Below are 23,607 nucleotides of genomic sequence, written 5' to 3' on the forward strand. Positions count from 1 at the left end.
AAAACTTACACCTATCCGTAATTTTATTATCGCCTGCGTTTCACATTCCATTCCATGTATCGCGACGCGACGTCCTCTGAAGGTTCTTCAGCTTTCTCTTTACGACGATAACAGAAGCAGGATGCACAAAGATGAAGCACAAGTAACAAGGCTACTGTGATTTATATGAATATAGAAATTTAGATAATAATAAATAAAAACGATGATCCTTATTGAAAAGTAACAACAATACAAAGATTTTGATGACAAGTTCCGACGTAAGAGCCTCCCAGTATTAAAAAGAAGCACAAGCCAGCAGCTCTTTGTTAGCTAGGAAATTTTCCATGTCTTGCTTCTCCAGACTTACAGTGGCAATGATACCATCTCTACTCGGAGTATCCATCATGAAAATGAAATTAACCAATGGCGTGTCCACCACAGCGGCTTTAACAGGCCTTCCCCACCCGAAATCCGTCTCATCATATAACGGGAATTTACAAATGCTGCTAATAGCATAAACCTTGTAAATAAGTTTTGTATACTTATCTATCAATGCGAAGGCTTCTTTTCCGACCATACTCTTTGATCCTCTAAGCTGCATCATCCCTTTCCGCATTTGGCCTACCAATGTGTTTAACTTTGTCTCATTCATCGTATCTGTCGGAATGTGATTACAAGTAATGAGATTGCCAACACTTGTTTTTGGCAGTGGAGGATCAATTACAGGGCGCATGTTTACGGCCTGCAACAAAACAGATTTGGTATAGGTCCCAGAGTTTGATGCAGTTGCTGCAGTTACAGCACATCTGTAAAGGAGTGCAGTCACAAGTTCGTTACGTGTGTAATTTTTATTTATTATAATGCCTTGTTGTTCGTCTTGCATTTCCAGCTCGGCCTTCAGTTTGTCTACCTTTGAGTGGGGAAACACTATCTCGGTAGTGATCCAGTTCTTTTCGGGAGCCACAAACTGAGTCGCAGTTAAATTATGATTACCTGATTGTGGTAACAGCAGCTCGTGCACGAAACATGGACTACGATGCACAAGTTTTTCTTGATCGTTAAGGTTGCGGGACAGTCTTGCCCAGTAACTTACGAATGACATTAAAGTAAGACCATCAGCAACACGGTGTGAAAGGATTACAGCTATTGCTATTCCTCCGCAAGAGAAATGGTTTAGTTGAACAGCCATTAGATTACGAGAATACGAGACATTATGCCATATCGAACCAGGTGGAAAGAGATGACCATAACCTTCTTTTTCATCCCTGACAGGGTTTTTTTCCAGAATTTCAGATAAACTACATGCTATTTGGGCCTCAAGAAAATGAATGCCTTCGTCATTGCAATCAACATGCGATCCTGAAGAACTTAGCCTTCCCGCAAATGGGTAGTACTCGGAAAGTGTTTCGGATAAAGTTTTTTTGAGTAGATTTATTATTGCGGTTTTACTAGCCGATGGATTCGATAGTTGTGGATTGGGATACAAGAGTATGAGTGGAATGCAAAAATCAGGCATCAGAAGATCATGTGAAGGAATATTGTAATCTTTGAACTTGAGAGGTGTGGGAGAAGCTGGTTTAACGTTGGTTCTTGATCTTGAGACGACATGCAGTTGCCTTCTCGAGATTAGTGGTGCCTGAACTATTAGTCCCCTACTAATCGTCATACCCACTGGCCACCGTTGTTGCGAGTTGCAAACTGGCGACTGCTGATATGCTCTAGGAACCTGCAGGTTATACATTTTAGTATAGAGCCGGTAATTCAATAGTTGTGGATTCGGATACAAGAAAAGGAAGAGTGTAATGTTTGAGCTTGAGGGCGTGAGGTGTTGAAATGAACTTGTTACTTCCCCAGCCTCAATAAGACAATTGCAATCTCTAATATATCTATACTATTAGATAATAAACAAAACATTAAATGCACTTAATTACCAAACCTTAATTATTCTAATTCTAATTATTGGGTCGATTAATTCTAATTCTAATTGATATTGAACTCAACTTCCTTTATTGCTTTATCAATTTTAATCCTATTTTATATCGAACTCTATACCATTATAATTTATATTAAATTCAATTTCTTCTACCAATTTATATTTTAATTCATATCGAATTTTATATTATTCTAATTTGTTACTTCAGGCTAAATTAAATTTAAGCAAACTAAATATAATTATTAAGATTTAGTTGATATATCATGTAACTCGGGATAATATAAAATAACAATACTGTCAATCCTCCTAAAAAAATTATACCAATGAACTTTGATAAACAAAATAATATATGTTATTTAACCAGGATAAAAAAATATATTATACAATTGATTCAGACTAACACACAAATAAAATAAAAATACAATTCGACCAACAAAAATAAAATCATATATACTAATTATTCAATTTAAAATAAAATTATCTTATTGATTCAATTTTTTTTAAAAAAATTAAACTAAAAATAATTAGTTGGATTTGGTCGGTGTATTGAACATCGTGCTAAAATAAAATAATGTAAACCACTTATGTGAGATAAATCAAATCAACATTAGAATAAGTATAATTTGTATTCTATTGATGTGAACTAAAAAAAATCAAATTTTAATTAAAAATAAATATTTTTTTTTAAAAAATACACATAGAATTATCAATTTAAATATTCTAAAAAGTTATGAACATATACGTCTACTAATATAATTATTATGAAGTTATATCATTTAATATTTTAAATGAACAAAATTAAGAATTGAATTCAAAATATTTTAAAAGAATTATTTAATATTAAAAAAATCTGTGCAATCCGTGCATCGCACGGGTTTTAACCGTTACCAATACTATCACTTTAAATAAGTTTAAATGTTCTAAAAAGTTATGAATATATACGTCTACTAATATAATTATTATGAAGTCATCAATACTATATTATAATAGACGAAACATTAAAAGTTTGGTAGTCGGTCCGTCGGTACTTGCTGAAATTAATTAACTACCCTTACTTAATTATTTAATTCTAATTATTGGGTCGGTCAATTCTAATTCTAATTGATATTCAAGTCAACTTCCTCTATTATTTTACCAATTTCAATTTTATTTTATATCGAACTCTATATCATTATAATTTAGATTAAATTTAACTTCTTCTACCAATTTATTTTTTAATTCATATCGAGTTTTATATTATTCTAATTTGTTACTTCGGGCTAAATTAAATTTAATCAAAATAAATATAATTATTAAAATTTAGTTGATATATCATGTGAATCGAGTTATGATAATAATAATACTATCAGTACTTCTAAAAAAATTATACTAATGAACCTGAATATATAAAATAATATATTTTATTTATTCAGAATAAAAAATATATTATACCATTTGATTCAGACTAACACACAACTAAAATAAAAATACAATTCGACCAACAAAAATAAAATCATATATACTAGTTATTCAGTCTAAAATAAAATTATCTTATTGATCTAGACTTAAAAAAATTAAAATTAAACTAAAAATAATTAGTTTGATTTGGTAGGTGTATTGGACATCAAGTTAAAATAAAATAATGTAAACCACTTATCCGAAATAAATCAAATTAATATTAGACTAAGTATAATTCGTATTCTATTGATGTGAACTAAAAAATCAAATTTTAATTAAAACATAAGTATTTTTTTAAAAAAATACACACAAAATTATCAATAAAACTATATGGTTCAATTATTAATATTGTCTTTTTCATATATCTTTTATAGAATTATAATTAATCGATTAAGTAATCACCATGCGAAAATAATATTTTTTAAGATCCCAACATAATGAAGACGTTATATTTTAACCTCAATAAAATAATAATTTCGTTATAAAAATATTTCATCCCTTATTAATGCTATCACTTTAAATAAATTTAAATGCTCTAAAAAGTGATGAACATATACGTTTGCTAATATAATTACTATGAAGTCATATCATTTAAAATTTTAAATGAACAAAATTAAAAATTGAATTCAATTTTTTTTTAAAATTTATATAATATTAAAAAAATCTATGCGATCCGTGCATCACACGTATTTTAAGCTAGTATCATTTAAAATTTTAAATGAACAAAATTAAGAATTGAATTCATTTTTTTAAAATGAATTATATAATATTATAAAAAAACTGTGCGATCCGTGTATAGCACGGATTTTTAAGCTAGTTATATTATAATAACCGAAATGGGGTATAATTTGTAATTTGGTTAACCACTCATTTTGGTTATCTCTTTTCATCGTGATCATCAGATCATCTTCATCAAATAACTAAAGCCGTTAGATCCAAATACTAAAAAAATACACTTCATAAGTTCTCATGTTCAAATTCCATCAACAACAAACATTTAAATTATTATTTATAATGATACATATAAGTTCTCAGGTTCAAATCCCCTTAACAATAAACATTTATATTATTTATAAAGATACATATAAATTTTAAGGTTTAAATCTAAATCATCAACAACAAACATTTACATTATTATTTTTGAATAAGATCTCATCAATCATATACTATCTATACTATTTAAACCTAACTTGAAATTATACACAATAAAATTATAATTATATAATCATTATTTAGCATTTAATTATTTATAAAGAATTTTAGTAAAATTATACAAAACAGAAATGAAAAATATAAATATTAACCAAAGTCGTAAACCAGTTAAATACACATGAATACTTAAAAGTACAAAAACGTATCTTCCTACTCCTGAAATATGTTTTTTGTATGTATCAGCCCTATTTTCGATGAACTAACACAATAATTACATATTCTCGAGATTAGTGGAGCTGGATGGATTAGTCCCCTACTAATCGTCATATCCACTAGCCACTGTTGTAAGTTGCAAACTAGCGATTGCGGATATGCTCTAGGAACATGCAAGTTTTACATTTTTGTATAGACCCGGTAATTCAATAGTTATGGATTGGGATAGAAGAACAGGAAGAGATTAATGGTTGAGCTTGAGGGGGTGAGGTTTTGCAAATGAACTTGTTTTTTTTTTTTTTTTTTTTTTGCTAAATGCAAATGAACTTGTTACTTCCCTCAACCTCAATTCATGTCTTTTATATAGAAATAGAAAGACAATTGCAATTAAATTTTAAATTATGTCTTTGCATACTTTTTTTAGGATTTATGACATTTTTTTTCTTTAAAATATCATCCAAAATAAACAAGAATATTAAAATACAAAAACGTACTTTGTGTCATTAAAGTATGGCTTTCGTACTTATAGACCCTATTTCCGATGAACCGAGATAGAATTTGTATACAGTAAACACGTTCATGGGTAATATCAAAATCTACGTATTATTTTATTTATTTATATGGTCATATCACTAACATGCATACACTTCTTCATTTTTTAAAATCGTGAAGACCCAAAATAATGGAGGCTTGTCATTATCGTTGGATGAGGAGTGGTCTGTTGAAAAAATTTCATGGACGGACTTAAATATGGGAAAGAAATTCCGGGGATACTTTCTCTACATAGTATACATACATGGAACTGAACCGACAAACTATCTTTGTTATAACTAATTTATTAAGCTGCGTTTCACATAGACCTTATAAACGTATTTTAATTAGAATATATTAAAAAATTATTTAGATTTCCGATATTGTGTTGGTCATTCTGAAATTTTGAATAATAACTTTAGAGAATAAATTGTCTTTTTCTAAACTCTTCTACAATTTTCTTGTGATGGGAACTCTTGATTATAACCCAATGTCTGGTAAACTACGTTTTGCGGCGGCGTTATAAACTTCGGATTTAGCGTCCTACTACGACCATCCATCAATTTGATTGACTTGTGTGTTGCATACGTGTTTATAATCACTATAAATAATGAATATAAGAATAAACCTAAAAATAGAATAATAAATCTACTTTACCGAATAAAAGTACCTTAATATCAACTTTAAACTTAGACCCCTGCAAGCTGAAATACAAATCACTAAATACAAATATTAGTACATTCACAATATCAAAAAAATATCCGAATATAAAATAAGTCAAAATGTACTTATTTCATAAATGTCCAAACCCCAAAAATTACGGTAGCACCTAAATAATATTTTAATCAAAATGACAATCAAATATAAATCCCACATCACATATTACGCTAACTCTGATTTTGTAAATAAAAATGAACCAAACATTATCAAATATTAATATGTCCATATATACAACCATATAATAATTAAAACATGGACATATACGAGTTAAAACATACATGCATAATGCACGTATTGATACTTAACTAAAACACTTGCAGTAGCTAGTTTAAATTGTGTACTCACAATTATAATTAACATATTAAATTACAAAATATTTTTTTTCTCAATTTTTAGCCGCTGACACAAACCTATACATAATTCATTTTCCAAACCTACACATGTGAGTAATTTATATAACTATTTTTCAACTAATTCTATAACTCTTCACTTGGAAACATGATTTTAATTAGGTCTGCAAGATATCATGTATAAGAACCAAATAAAAAGAGGAGTTCACCACATACACAAATAAATAAAATAAAACTTTAAATTGCATAACATGATTTTTAACCAACCAAAACATGTATATTAATCATATACCAGCCGCCACACATGACCAAACGAATATTAAAAACAGAAGCAAAAAGAAAAAGAAGAGAACGCACCTCGTTGATGAACTCCTGCATATGTTTTTTTTGATAATTATATAGATACTCTAACCCTAATTTTAATTAAGTATTTCTATAAAACTTACTCTTAAAGTTTCTACAACCTTTTTAATTAATACCCTTTTTACAAAAATATTCTATAAGCATTAACTTAAATAAAAAGATACCGATCTTCAAAATTATTTACAAAAATATTAATAAAATAGTATGTTATAGGAAATTTAGAAAACTATTAAGAACGATGATAATATATATAGGAGAATATAAGATAGTTTTAATTTTTGATATTTATTAAGGAGAATATACAGGATTCATGCGAAAATATATATTTAATTTGTAGTAAAAATATTAACCTTAAAGAAGTTTTAGGAGTTCATTAATGGAGGATTAATGAATTTCCAAACCTTGTTGAATCACCACGTATCCCGCTCTCGCGATCTACGCTCTACGGTATCCACACGAACGCTTTTATTGAAGGATTAATGTGTACTAGCATAAAATTGTTTCTTCTTACTCTCTCTCCATCTTCTGTCGTGGTGGTTAGGGTTTTAGTAAAAGTCTTATTTTAAAAATCAGCCACAAGAGATATTATACAGAGAGTAGAAAAACAAATTATAACTCTTAATTAATTAAGAGTTATTATTAATTCAAAATTTCTATTTGTATAATAATTAAGTCACACTAAATTATTTAACAACCGAATTTCATAATTAATATTAGTAAATTCTAATATCATTATTTATCTAATTAATTAAGTCAAACTTAATTAATATTATAAATAATTTGAATTAATGTAATTTAATTTAAATCCAATTTAAATTAAATAATCCTTCAAGCATTCTTTGTGTGTGACCCTATAGGTTATTATTACATTGGCAACAAATTTTAAATCTAATTTAAAATCGTAAACAATGATCGGCATCTAGTAATACATCATTGTTACCCAAGTAATAATAATTAAATCGGTGATCGATTAAACCTTTCGTGAATAATGTACAATGTAATATAATTCCTTTAACCAAATATTATAGATTGAACTAGAGGCACGTGATGTGTCATCCTCATCATAGTTTAATGCAAGTTTCCTTGATCAATGAGTAGACTATTATATCAAATCAACATTTGAGCGTTACCATGCATTTCATAGTCTAGGTCACACAAGAGGCCAATTATATCACTCCTTAAATAGGATGGTTAAATCCCATCTAGATCATTCATAATTCTTAGACGATTCATAATATACCCGAAATACATTTTTATCATTACCCAATCAAGGATAGCTTTTAATGGAATCAAAGTATATTAATTCTCGTATAGAAATATAATGACTTCAGGTCTAAGGACCATTACATCATTATCACTGTGAGAATAACTTATGACACTATAAACATGTAGTATCTCACAACGGGTCAATCCAGCACCATGTATCTAATACATGTGCTTGTGTTTTGACTTTAGTGTCACCATACCTATGATCAATGAGATATGATCATTAGTCAACAAACACACTAGTCTTAATGTAACATTATTATCCCCTATAATAATACTCGACTAGGGACCTTTAGGAATATTGATACTATTATCATAATCTCATTTCTAAGTCACATATTTAGAGATATAGAATTGCATATCATATTCCAAGGATATTTATTAAACTAACATTTATATCGCAGTAAATTAAGAATTAATAAATTATAAAAGAAATAATCGATAGAACATAAATATTAATAATCCAAATGTCTTAAACTAAAACATCACAGTGTTGTCTCTAGGGCACAAACACTAACAATCTCGCACTTGCACTAGAGCCAATCACCCATGTATCTAATACTCATAGAACTAGTATGACCATCGTGCTTCTGTTGCGACAAAGCCTTAGTCAGTGGGTCTGCAACATTATCATTACCATGCACTTTACATTTATATCTCCTTAATCAGTAATCTCATTAATAAGGTGATATCGCCTAAGAACATGCCTAAACAGTCTCTTTGGCTGTTTCGGAAGCATCAATATATTTGGCTTATATTATAGAATCTTGAATGTTCTTGATGTGAACTATTCCAGCTAACATCACTTATATTTAGACAAAACACAAATCAGACATAAACACATAATCATCCTTGTCTGTCCAATAATAGGTTCAGAAACCAGCATTAGTGTAACCTTTTACAACTAGTTCCCTATCTTCTCCATGCACCAAAAATAAATCTTTAGTCCTCTTTAAGGACTTAAGAGTATTCTTGAAAAGTATCCAGTGACCCTCACCTGGATTAGACTGGTATCTGCTCGTCATGCTCAAAGTATACGAAATATCGAGATAAATACATATCATTGCACATATTATAGATCCAATTGATGAAGCATATGGAACTTTCTCAAACGGCCCTTATCATCTAATAAATTAGGGGAAATTATCTTTTGAGATCACTATCCCATGAGACATCAAAATAAATCCTTTCTTTGTCTCCTGTATCCTAAAATGATGCAAGACTTATCAATTTATGTACTCCGACCAGGTCAATTAAACTATTCAATCTATATCTTTTGATCTTGATCCCTAATATATAAGTAGCATCACCTAAGTCTTTCATCGAGAAACTATTCCTCAACCAAGTCTTAACAGCCTGTAGAGAAGGTATGTCATTCCATATCTGTTATATATCATCTACATATAATAATAGGAATGTCACATGGCTCCCACTAACCTTCCTGTAAACACACGGTTCATCTTCATTTTGAATAAAGCCAAACTCTTTGACTGTTCAACAAAATAAATGTTCCATCTCCTTGAGGCTTGCTTCAATCTAGAAGCAACTTACAGACCATCTTAGCAAAGTTTGGATCGACAAAACCCTCAGGTTGTATCATATATACATCATCTTCAAGGCTCCCATATAAGAAAGCGATTTTGACATCCATTTGCCAAATCTCAGTAAGCAGCTATTGTTAGAAAAATTCTGATGGACTTGACCATAACAACCAGTGAAAAAGTCTCATCATAGTCTATACCATGATTATTTTTGAAACCTTTTGCCACTAGTCGCACCTTATAGATCTGTACTTTACCATCCATGTCAGTTTTCTTATAGAAAACCCACTTGCACCCTATAGGTTTTACCCCTTTGAGTGGATCAACTAAAGTCAATACTTTATTTTGATACATGGATTTCATCTCGGATTTCATGGCCTCCAGCCATCTCTCAGAGTTTGGACTGTTCATATCATCTTGGTAGGTGAGAGGCTCATCATTATCCGTAAGCATCACATCACCATCTTGAGTCAAGAGAAATTCATAATATCTCTCAGGCTCATGGTGAATCCTACTAGATCTATGAACAACCTGTGTTTCCAGTGTTGATAATTGGCGAAGTCGAAGCTCAGGATTTATGTCACAATCAGGATTTGATCAACTGCTGTAATATGATTATCCGTTGAAAGCTTCGGTATATTCGTTGATATATATATGAATGATTATCCGTTGAAGCTAAAGCAATTATGCATTAATCAAAGCTATCCGTTGAAGAATGACTTGGATGATAAGTCATGACTGCGAGATAAATCAGATGTGTTGATTTATAGGATCCTAGTTGATTTAGATATGTAAAGTATTAGAGTTATATTGTAATATATCTTGTAATTGATAGAGGAGTGATTTGTAGCTGTGTAGTATATAAAAACAGAAGAGGTTATCACAATATAAGGTGATAGGGCACAACTCGAGTATTTGTGTAACCTAGCAGCTCTTAAGAATATTGTTCTTAAGAGAGTTCTGTAACAGTTTATTAAAGATCAATATAAATTGTTATTTGATTCATTTGTTCTTACTTTACTTTCATAAACATCGATTTGTTTAGTAATTGTATCCAAACCCCCTTAAACAATTACTTTACTAGGCAACAAGTGGTATCAGAGCGGTCAAATTAACTTTTAATTTGCAAAGGTCAAGATGTCTGGAAGTAAGTATGAAAGCATGAAAATTCCCATCCTGAAGAAAGCTGATTACTCCACATGGAGAGTAAAGATATTGATGTTCCTTGAAGCTATTATGATGCGTATGTTGATATAATCAAAACAGGATCTCCATATCCTATGGAATCTGTGGCTATGTCTGTAGATGCTCCTGAACACTATGCAATAAAGGAAAAATCAAAGTGGTCAGATATTGAAAAAGTTGTTATGCTTAAAGATGCTAAAGTTTGGAATATTCTGCACAACAGTTTGGACAATGTGATGTCAAACATAGTTATTGCCTGCAAGACTGCAAATGAAATCTGGGATGCCTTGGAAACACAGTGTCAAGGTACGATGGCAATAAAAAAGAACAGAAGATCTGTTCTTGTGTAAGAATATGAGCAATCTGATGCCAAAGCAGATGAGTCGATTACTGATATATATAATAGATTTCTGACACTGCTGGATGATCTATCATTGGTTGGAACAAAATATGAAAGGGAAGACTCAAACACCAAATTTCTGAGAGCTCTTCCAAAAGATCGGGATACACATGCCTCAATAATCAGGCATCAATATGATCTTGATTCTCTGACACTGGATGAAGTATATGGGATGCTGAAGACTCGTGACTTGGAGATCCAACAAAGGAAGAATAGAAAAGGTCAGAAGATGAAGGCTGTGGCTCTTAATACTGAGACTCATAAAGGCAAGGAAAAGACAAGTGAGAGGTCAAGGAGAAGGAATATTATGGAAGAATCAGATACTTATGATACATCAGATCTCAACACAGATATTGACGAGGATTTTGAAATTGATATGGATGATCCACAAGTGGTTGAGATGGCTGCAATGCTAGTAAAAGGATTCAGAAGGATGAGGTTTGGAAAACCACAGAGGAAAGATGGTTTCAATAGAAGGTTCTCTAGTCAAGGCAAAGACAAGTTCAGAAGGAGTGATAGTCAGAACAACAAGGAAAGGAAGTTTGACAAGACCAATGTGACATGTTACAACTGTAATGAAAGAGGACATCTGGCAAGTGAGTGCCCCAAGATAATTGGAAAAGATTTGGTCACAACAAACTCCAACAAAGACTGGATGGATTCATCAGAAACTGACAATGATGATGAATGCTATGCACTCATGGCAGCTCATGAAGAGAATGCCTCAGGAACTGATAAGGTACCTTCAGTTATATTTCCTGTTGATATTGATAATATGTCTGAACTAAAAACTTTCTTGTACTCTTTGCATGTTACTTTTAAATGCAAGACTATTGAATGTGATAATCTGATTACTGATAATAAGAGGCTTGAAGAAAGGAATGAATTCTTAGAAGCTGAGTTAGTTTGCATGAATGAATATGAAAAAGTATGTAAGAAAGCACAACATAATGAAAATCAGATAAACATCAGGTATGCTAGACTAGAGAAAGTCTTAGAACAGGAAAGAGAAGTGTTTAAGACCTGGATGACCCCATGAAAGAAAGATCATGATTTCATCAGTGATAAGAACTGGAAAGAATGTCTAGGTTATAAAAGAGTTGAGTCAGTCTATGAATTTGGTTCTACCTCTAAGAATAATGATGAAGAAAAATCTGAACCTAGATTCCCTGCTAAAAGAAAAGAAGATCCTAAAAAGCAATAAAAGAAAGGTAAAAACATAGGACTTCTCTCTAAGAGTCAGTTAGACAAGAAGTTATGTGAGATAACGTCTAAGGCTCCCAAACCTAGGTCTAAGAGAGGTAGAAATGGAAAACAAGGAATAAACAAGGAAAACAACTATAAATACATACCTAATGCACCTAGAAAAGCTTGTTTTAACTGTGGTAATACTAATCATATTGCAAATGATGGCAGGAAGCCTAAAAAGAAAATCTCTAAAATTCCTGAATCTAACATTAGTGGTAGATCAGTATTATACAAACCACAAAATCCTTATTCTCATTGTGGTAGCAGTTGGCATTCTATTTACACTTGTTAGGATTATCATAGCGCGTATCACAAAAATTATGATCCTTTGCCAAAATTCAAGAAAATTGATGTTCTAAATATAACTGCTAAACTGAATGTGCATTCATCTTATAGAGTTAAAAATGTCAAGGCAAATCCTGATGGAGTAAATCCTGATGGACCAAATCCTGACAAAATGTCTACTAGTGTAAAAATGCATAAGGTGTCAAAAAGAACCCAACAAGTGTGGGTTCTCAAAAATTCTGACTGATTTCTATATTTCTGATTACAGGGAAGCAAGAAGAATGTGCTTGTCTTGGACAGTGTTTGTTCTGTTGGATTTTTAACGCAACGGGGGCATGACAAAACACTTTTACACATACAAAATCCAAATAAAAGCATACAGATCATGAATAAAAATTCGAGGGATCGAATCTAACCTTTTAAAAATAATTCGGAGACAACGATCAGAGATCCTTAGCAGTTGCTCCTCAAGTGTGAAGCACTCCACCGGTATCCACCAAGAAAATGATGTTAAGGAGGAGGAAGGAGGTGGAGAGAATTGAGTTTTCCAAACTTTTTGGGTTTTCGGGTTCGATGGGGTTAGAATAAAATAGGGTCTATAATAGTGTATTTATAGGCAAAATTTTCAGCTGAAATTTTCCATAAATAATATTATTATTATCCCATTTATTATTCTCATTAATAATTAAAACACCTTTTAATTATTAATCCTTTTTCTAAACACTTTAGAAATAATTCTCTCTCTTGATTTAATTTCCAAAAATTAAATCCTTAATTAATAATATTAAGAACTTTTCTTTATAATCAATTAAATCTCATTTAATCAATTATTAAATTTGCCAATTAATTATTTATTTCATAAATAAATAATTATTAGCCATTATTAATTAATTCCTCCACCATTAAATCATTCTCTTTTTATGGTGTGACCCTGTAGGTTCAATATTAAGCCGGTAGTAGAAATAAATAATAATAAAACTATTTTATCATTATTTATATAAATTCTCTAATTTATTAAATATGATTAATTAATTAATCACATTTATTCTACATCATGAGGGATACTTCTCAGCATATCGCGACTATCCGGATAATATGAATTCACTGCTTAGAATACCAAGAACCTATTCAGTGAATAGTTACCATACAATAAACTCCTTCTACCCTACAATGTCCCGATTAAATATAAGGCATGGATCTCGTGTCAAGCCTATCTAATTCAATCACTTTGCTTACCATTTACTATGCATAGTTCTATGCAAATTAGAAACTCCTTTCTAATTTCATTTACTCTGGCCAGAGATTCCTGAACTAGCATAAGTGGATCAGCCTTGAACATTCGCTTCCTTCACTGGAAGGGGTAGATCCTTTATTGATCATACACTATCTTCGTGTACAAATTCCTATACCCAGAAGAGCCCTAATAATTGTCCCTGGAGACTAAGAACTAAACTAAAGCATAGTTCAGTGTACACAAGATGACTATAATGACCTCAAGTCTAAGGATACTTGTACAACTATCACTATGTGAACAACTGCTAACACGTGAGTGAACTCCATCAGTTGTTTAGCTGTGCGAGTCATGTTCAGTGAACTTATTCCATAATAAGCACCTACATACTAGCTATAGTGTCACCACACAAATGTCTATGAGAACAGACATCCTTCATAATGAAGCAAGCATAGTATGTACCGATCTTTGTGGATTATTAATTACCAGTTAGTAATCCTATGACCAGGAACTATTTAAGTTTAGAGTTATCATCTTTTTAGGTCTCACTATTATGATCTCATCATAATCCATAAAAAGCTTTACTCTAAACTATGGTATATCTTATTTAAACACTTAAATAGATAAAGCCCGTAATAAAAACAAAACAAGTCTTTTATTAATATCAATGAAATCAAAACATATTACATAAAAGTTATTCCTAAATCCTCATACATGATTGGACTTAGGACATATTCCTTTCAATCTCCCACTTGTACTAAAGCCAATCACTCTGGTATCTAATACCCATCTTGTCTTTATGACGATCAAAGTGACTTTCATAAAGTAGCTTTGTGAGTGGGTCTGCTATGTTGTTATGTGTGTCAACTCTAATTCAATACAATACAAGAAATGTTACCGGGCTCCCACTAACCCTTTTGTACACGCATGGTTCATCTACGTTTTTGATAAAATCAAACTCTTTGATTGTCTCATCAAAACGAATGTTCCATCTTTCGAGAAGCCTGCTTTAAACCACATTTAGTTCGCAGCAGCTTACACACTAGGTTTTCATTTCCCTTGGAAAGAAAACCATCTGGCCATCTTCCAGATTTCATAGTCGTAGTAAGCAGCAATCACAAGCAAAATCCGAACTGATTTTAACAGGGCTACAGGTAAAAGGTTTCATCAAAGTCAATCCATTGCCTTTGTTTGAATCCTTTTGCCACAAGCCTGGCCTTATAGGTCTCCACCTGGCCATCTGCTATAATCTATCTTTTGTATACCGTATACATAGATTCCATTCTGGATTTCATGGCACTATGCCATTTCTCTGAGTCAACACTACTCATAGCCTCATTATAGGTCACAGGGTCGTCATCATCAATGATCGACAACTCATTGTCATTCTCAATGACAAGGCCATATTACCTCTCAGGTTGGCGAGACACTCTCCCTGATCTATGAATGGGCTGTTCCACAAAAGGTTGTTCAGTCAGAACAGGTGTTTTCACTTGATCCGTAGTAGTTTGTGCTTCTTGAACTTCATCAAGTTCAATTTTGCTCCCACTGTTTCCTTCAAGGATAAACTCCTTTTCCAAGAAGGTAGCATGTCTGGAGACAAACACCCGATGATCGGTGTAAAAGTAATACCCTAAAGTCTCTTTAGGATATCCCACAAAACTACATTTTACGGATCGATATTCCAGCTTATCTGGGTCAACTTACTTGACATAAGCTGGACATCCCCAAAACTTAACGTGTTTAAGACTCGGTTTCTTTCTTTCCATATCTCATACGAAGTTTGAGGAACAGATTTGGAAGGCACCTTATTCAGTAAATATGCTGAGGTTTCCAATGCATAACCCCATAGGAATACTGGAAGATTTGCATAGCTCATCATGGACCGAACTATGTCTAACAAAGTTCGATTTCTCCTTTCAGATACTAATCTGGAGGAGTCCACTGAGAGACTATACCATTTACTTTGAGATAATCTAGAAACACTCCATTAAAGTATTTACCACCTCGATCTGATCGAAGAGTTATAATACTATATTTGGTTATTTCTCCACTTCATACTTATATTCTTTGAACTTTTCAAAGGCCTCAGACTTGTGTTTCATCAAACACATATCCGAATCCAGATCTATCATCTATGAACGTAATGAAGTATGAAAATCCACCCATGGCTTGCGTAGACATTGGTCCACATACAACTGTGTGTACCATTCCTAGCAAATCTGCAACCCTCTCTCCATGTCTACTAAATGGAGACTGCAGTGCCACTATGAAGTGCGATTTTCATCATCCCTTTTCTTTTATTAGTTTGTTCAATCTGAAGTAAATTATGTCACATTTATACAAACCATTATTTAAAGTACCATGTCCATAAAGAATATTATCTCTAAGAATAGAACATTCATTATTCTCAATAATAAATGAAAATCCAGCCAAGTCTAACATGGGAATAATATTCCTCACAATCGAGGGAACAAAATAATAATTATTTAAAATAATAGTCTTGCCCGTAGGCATATGTAAATGAAATGATTCTACATCTTCAGCAGCAACTCTTGCTCCATTTCCCATCAGTAGAATCACCTCCTCTTCCTCAAGAGTCCTACTTCTCCTTGGTCCCTGCAATAAATTGCAGATTTGAGAACCACAGGCGGTATCTAATACCCAAGTAGAAATTTGATTTAATGATATATTCACTTCTTTCATGAACATACCTGAATCAGAAGCGGTAGTCTCACTACCCTTCTTCTTCTTCATTTCTGCAAGGTAAACCTTACAGTTCCTCTTCTAGTGCCCCACCTTGTTACAGTGAAAGCAAACAACTTTGCTCTTGGGGTCTTCAGCTTTTGGTGGAACCGGCTTTTCTTCACCTACTTTCTTCTTCTTGGAAGAGTTCCTCTTCCTTTTCTTAGGATTGGAACCTTCACCAATTAGAAGAACAGAACTCTTCTTAGGGGAAAAATTCGATTCCGCAGTCTTCAACATGTTGTGGAGTTCAGGCAGGCTGACATCCAACTTATTCATGTGAAAGTTCACAACAAACTGCGAGAACGAACTCGGAAGCGATTGCAAGACCAAGTCTTGGCTCAGCTCCCCATCCATGGCAAAACCAAGTTGTCCAAGACGTTCAATCAAATTGATCATCTTAAGTACATGGTCATTCACAGATGATCCCTCAGACATCCTACAATCGAACAACTCCTTCGATATCTCATATCGAGCTATCCTCCCTGCCACATCATACAACTCTTGTAGATGCACGAGGATAGTGTGAGCATCCATATGCTCATGTTGCTTCTGTAGCTCAATGTTCATGGAAGCTAGCATGATGCATTGAGCAACATTTGCATCATCTATCCACTTACAATACACAACATGTTCATCATTATGTGCATCACTAGCAGGTTTAGTAGGCTTAGGTGAGTCAATCACGTATTCCAGCTTCTCAATCCTAAGAACAATTCTCAAGTTTCGAAGCCAGTCAGCATAATTAGGACCAGTCAATTTATGAGCATCTAGTATGCTCCTGAGTGATAGTGCAGAAGACATAACGTACAAAGTAAATCTGTAAATGATAAACACATAACAACACTTAGCAAATATTCGATTTCATTTCAAAACACTACATGAATCGGGTCTTTATTCATAAGTGGCTCCCAGTAGTTTTCCTAATTTATTCAACCCCCTACGTGAAAAATTAAGCATTCATAATGCTAGTGGGAATAGGGATCCTACATTCCATTACACGACCACGGCTGTAGCACGAACCGCCATGTAATGTTCAATAGGCAGACAACTCTTGTCAATTACATCTCATGTTATTCCCTAATCAAACTTTAGCCTCTTGAATAATTGAGTCTCGGCTATAGCACGACAAACTCAATATTCTAAGTCAAGTCTAACCCAACATTCCGTACAGTTAAATCAGTCCCCAAAGGCCCACGGCTGTAGCACGTACCGAACTTTAGATTCTTATTCAATGTACACATCTCTATGTAATAGACAAGTATTTCTTATTTCGAAATCAAAGCCCTCGGCTGTAGCACGAACCGACAATGATTAAAAAATAAGAACTACTTTTCTATCATGTTGGAAGGCTATGACCGACACAAGCCCGTTGTGTCATTGGCCAATTACTACTTGATATTATTTAATTTTAGAGGGATTATATTACGTTACAATCATAATCATATTATAAAGAAATTCTTCCTTTTAAATTAAATATTTCAAATCAATAATCAATAATCAGATGATTCCCAGATTGGGTGGAGCATTGTCAAGAGGCATCACTTAATAACCCTTTCTTACAGATAGAAATCTGTTGTTGACAGAATCATCCTTTATCTCATATCGAAAATTCATATTCAATTACGTGTTTCATAAACACAAGAATCTCATGATTGTATTCATAATATTATTATTAAGGTTATGAAACAATTTCGCTATACTAGGTTGTCTAACAAACGCCTTATGTTCATTTAAGTTCACCTAAATCTATCATCGCATGATAAACTAAGCATATATCACATATATAAACATGAATAAACATCAAGGTAGACATGTTATATCATCTAGCACATTAGTCTAAGCATTATACATCTCTATGTATCACATGAAGCATTTAAAAGCAGTTAAAACAGTTAAAAATAACTTTAAAACACTTCATGGAAATATAAACAGTTCAAAACTTTTATATAAACTAAAATTGATCACTCCATTAGATCCGTCTCGGAAAAACGAATCCAACGGTATATTGCACGCCTAAAACGGAGTTACGAAACTCCCAGAAAATCAAATTTAAAATCAATAGACGGGCTGTAACGCATTACAGGAACGCATTACAAGCCCTGTAACGAATTTTGGTGATGCGTTACACCCCTTTTAAGCCATTAAAGGGTGTAACGCATTCCGTGAATGCGCCACAGATGCGGGAATGCGTTACACCCCTATTTTTTTTTTGTTTTTCAGCAACCGCCGCCGCCTTTTCTCGGATTCCGTGCAAGTCAGACCTGACAGCCTGTTCTTTCTTTCTCCGTGCCACAGTTTCAACAGCAGACAAACACACAGATGTAGTATAGCAGCAGAAGTATAATATATACAATTCATATATATATATAAGATTTATTTAATTACGAATTTTAATTGCAACAACTTCAAAAATTCATAATAAAAAATCTATACATCCTAAAATTATGAAAAAAATACCCAGAAGATCTACAATACTTGTAGAATCCAGATCAACATTCAAAATTATTATGAGAAACTATTTCTCATCAGACAAAATTAATTCATGATATAACTTGTAAAAATCATAATTAATTCATACAAGCACATAAAATTCTGAAATTTTTACCACAGATCTATATGCATACAACCTATGCTCTGATACCATTGTTGGATTTTTAACGCAGCGGGGGCATGGCAAAACACTTTTACACATACAAAATCCAAATAAAAGCATACAGATCATGAATAAAAATTCGAGGGATCGAATCTAACCTTTTAAAAATAATTCGGAGACAACGATCAGAGATCCTTAGCAGTTGCTCCTCAAGTGTGAAGCACTCCACCGGTATCCACCAAGAAAACGATGTTAAGGAGGAGGAAGGAGGTGGAGAGAATTGAGTTTTCCAAACTTTTTGGGTTTTCGGGTTCGATGGGGTTAGAATAAAATAGGGTCTATAATAGTGTATTTATAGGCAAAATTTTCAGCTGAAATTTTCCATAAATAATATTATTATTATCCCATTTATTATTCTCATTAATAATTAAAACACCTTTTAATTATTAATCCTTTTTCTAAACACTTTAGAAATAATTCTCTCTCTTGATTTAATTTCCAAAAATTAAATCCTTAATTAATAATATTAAGAACTTTTCTTTATAATCAATTAAATCTCATTTAATCAATTATTAAATTTGCCAATTAATTATTTATTTCATAAATAAATAATTATTAGCCATTATTAATTAATTCCTCCACCATTAAATCATTCTCTTTTTATGGTGTGACCCTATAGGTTCAATATTAAGCCGGTAGTAGAAATAAATAATAATAAAACTATTTTATCATTATTTATATAAATTCTCTAATTTATTAAATATGATTAATTAATTAATCACATTTATTCTACATCGTGAGGGATACTTATCAGCATATCGCGACTATCCGGATAATATGAATTCACTGCTTAGAATACCAAGAACCTATTCAGTGAATAGTTACCGTACAATAAACTCCTTCTACCCTACAATGTCCCGATTAAATACAAGGCATGGATCTCGTGTCAAGCCTATCTAATTCAATCACTTTGCTTACCATTTACTATGTGTAGTTCTATGTAAATTAGAAACTCCTTTCTAATTTCATTTACTCTGGCCAGAGATTCCTGAACTAGCATAAGTGGATCAGCCTTGAACATTCGCTTCCTTCACTGGAAGGGGTAGATCCTTTATTGATCTTACACTATCTTCGTGTACAAATTCCTATACCCAGAAGAGCCCTAATAATTGTCCCTGGAGACTAAGAACTAAACCAAAGCATAGTTCAGTGTACACAAGATGACTATGATGACCTCAAGTCTAAGGATACTTGTACAACTATCACTATGTGAACAACTGCTGACACGTGAGTGAACTCCATCAGTTGTTCAGCTGTGCGAGTGATGTTCAGTGAACTTATTCCATAATAAGCACCTACATACTAGCTATAGTGTCACCACGCAAATGTCTATGAGAACAGACATCCTTCATAATGAAGCAAGCATAGTATGTACCGATCTTTGCGGATTATTAATTACCAGTTAGTAATCCTATGACCAGGAACTATTTAAGTTTAGAGTTATCATCTTTTTAGGTCTCACTATTATGATCTCATCATAATCCATAAAAAGCTTTACTCTAAACTATGGTATATCTTATTTAAACACTTAAATAGATAAAGCCCGTAATAAAAACAAAACAAGTCTTTTATTAATATCAATGAAATCAAAACAGATTACATAAAAGTTATTCCTAAATCCTCATACATGATTGGACTTAGGACATATTCCTTTCATGTTCAACATATATGACTGGAAATAAATCCCTATTGTCAGAATATGAGGAGAAGGCTGACCCAATGGTTTCCTATGGAGATGGAAATGTAGGAAACATACTGGGATATGGCGATATTATCATTGGAAATGTCATCATCTCAAACGTAGCTCTGGTAAATGGACCGAAGCATAAATCATTGAGCATTAATCAAATCACTGACAGAGGTTTCTATGTCGTGTTCTATGATACTCACTTTGAAGTAGTTCATAAGATCACAAGAAAAACGGTCTTCGAAGCTTATAGACATGGAAACATTTATGAAGTCAAACTTTATGCAAATACTGATGGACCAGAAACCTGCCTGGTAACTAAGGCATCATTAAATGAAAGTTGGAATTGGCACAAGAAGCTTTCTCATCTCAATTTTAATAATCTCAATGAACTGGTGAAGAAAGATTTGGAAAAAGACTATTTGTGGACAAAAGTCTCAAATCAGGAAAGAAGGCAAATCCCGATGATAATGTACATGTTGAGGGGGAAAAATGCAAAACTATCAGGAACTGAAAGCATGATTATAGGGGGAGTTTTGCATGAAACTAATTCTGTAATGTTTATTGCTAATGACTTGTCAAATATTGACAGATTGGTCAGTGGAGCAAAGATTTGTTGATTTTTCTAATAAATTCAATAATGCAAATGCTGAGGGGGAGAAATCATGATTAATCTCTGATTTTGGATTACAAATTTTATCTCAGCAAGTGATGGACAAGACATGACTTTTCTTGAAAAGGAAGGTAACATTATTTCTTTAGTGATTTTTAAAATGTTACAAACTTGTTTTTTCTATTTTTGAATGATCATGTTGAACTTGTCATCATTATTAGTTTTGTATTGGGAATAGATGCATGTAAAGAGACTGTGTGTTATTTGCCTAGATACGCGTAATATTATGCATGCTGTATTCATTATTACACGGTTAATCAAAGTTTCTCTTTAGATTCCCAGTAGGTTTTGGTTATAAAATCATATCTCCTACTTCATATAAACCTCATTCACTTTTCAATCATCTCTCTCTCTCTCTCTCTCACAACATCAAAATTTCATCTCTAAAATCTTCAATATTTCTCTCTCAATGGCTCACTTCTTCATACGAAAATATGGTGTATAATTGTCTGCTCTTCATCCTGTAGAAGGAAAATTTTACTTTGACCCTTTTGGACTGAGAGTCCTAATTAATGGTCAAACTTTTCATCCTGCTAAACTTCCACAAATGATCTTTGATCAATTGTGCTGGGACGACCAACTTGAGTTGCATCTGTTCAAACTGGAGGTTTATTTTAAAGAGGTTTGACGAGCTGAAGAGGCAGAGGAGCGTCGACTTGAACTTTTGGCGTTTCAAGAGAACATTATTTCTCTTGCGCTATCCATGTCTCACATATTTCATCGACGGGAGATGAAGAACAAGGATGACAAAAAGAATACTAAGGACGAGTAGTTCTAGTTCTTAGGAATTAGGATTGAAAATCTTTTGTTGTCTGTCTTTTAGTGAATTTTAAATATTATCAATGTAAGTTCTCTTCTTGTTTATTCTTTAGCTCATAATTTATGACTGTTCATTATCTTAATATTTGCATGTGTGAATATGTATAATTTTCAATTATTTCATACTTTATATTTACATAACTAATCATTTTCAAGATATCTTCATATTAATGATATTGGAATAAATCAAGAAAACAGGTCCTTGAGCAAGAATCAGATAATTTTATAAAGTGCATTATGATAAAGAGAAATGGTATTGCATATACATTGTTTCATTTCACTTGATCATAAATTGTGTTACCTCGAGAATTTTGGGTATTTTTGTCTAACAAAATGCCTGACAAATATAGTTTCTCAAATCCTGACACTATGGGAAAGGACACATCCAATCCTATTCCTGACCCAAGTGTTCATTTTTCTTCACAAAAATCGAAACACAAAATCACCTCTAATTCTTCTAAAAAGGAATTAGTTGCAAAATCAAAGACAGTAGCTAAATCTGATTTGTTTACAAAGGGATCAATTTCTGAAAAGCAGCACATTCCTGACACAAGGTCAATTCTTGATGAAGCTGTTCCTGATTCAATAAATGTACTGATCACTTCTCAAGACACGATTGAAGTAATATTGGTATAACTACTCAAGGCTATACCAATGGTTGATACTCCATAAGGTACAAATTCTCTACACACTACTTTATCTGCTGATATGACTATGATTAGCCCTTTACAAAGGAATATCTCTAGTCATATGATCACATACAACTCTTCTCAGCCACCTCTTATTTCTGCAGGACAAACTTTTCTGAGCTTTTCATGTGAGACTGAGAGAAAAGATTTAGAGAAAAACATAATTAAAGAGAGGAAGGGTCCTTACCTGGAAAAAGGAGAGGTATATGAGAGACATGATTTAGTTAATCCATGTGAGGAAGCTCTGACTCTTAAAAGTCATGAGATGAGTGGAGTGAGAGGTGATGAGATCACTTTAAAAGAAAAGAGAGATTTAGGTACTAATGGTTCTTTTCTTACAGGATCTATACAGGTAACTAAGCCTTCTAAGTCAACTCTTGATTTAAAGATCAAAGGCATAGTTCCTGATTCTTATGATTTTGCTATTCCATCAAGATATTCTGGTGATCAAGATGATTCTGATGACTCCGATGATGATAATTCTGATGATACTGCTTTGAAAGC

General features: G+C 32.5%; 1 protein-coding gene across 1 annotated transcript; it reads right to left on the reverse strand.

Annotated features, from left to right (window-relative positions):
* Positions 1-274: 274 nt before the first annotated feature.
* LOC141685014 (acyltransferase-like) lies at positions 275-1,720 on the reverse strand. Its single transcript, XM_074490139.1, has one exon. It carries the CDS (start codon positions 1,718-1,720, stop codon positions 275-277), a length of 1,446 nt encoding a protein of 481 aa, XP_074346240.1.
* Positions 1,721-23,607: the final 21,887 nt, after the last annotated feature.

The sequence above is a fragment of the Apium graveolens genome, chromosome 9 (genome assembly GCF_009905375.1).
Source record: "Apium graveolens cultivar Ventura chromosome 9, ASM990537v1, whole genome shotgun sequence".
NCBI classification, from domain to species: domain Eukaryota; kingdom Viridiplantae; phylum Streptophyta; class Magnoliopsida; order Apiales; family Apiaceae; genus Apium; species Apium graveolens.

Coding starts and splice junctions, on each gene's coding strand:
- LOC141685014 (XM_074490139.1), bottom strand. CDS start 1,720: ATGTATAACCTGCAGGTTCCTAGAGCATATCAGCAGTCGCCAGTTTGC.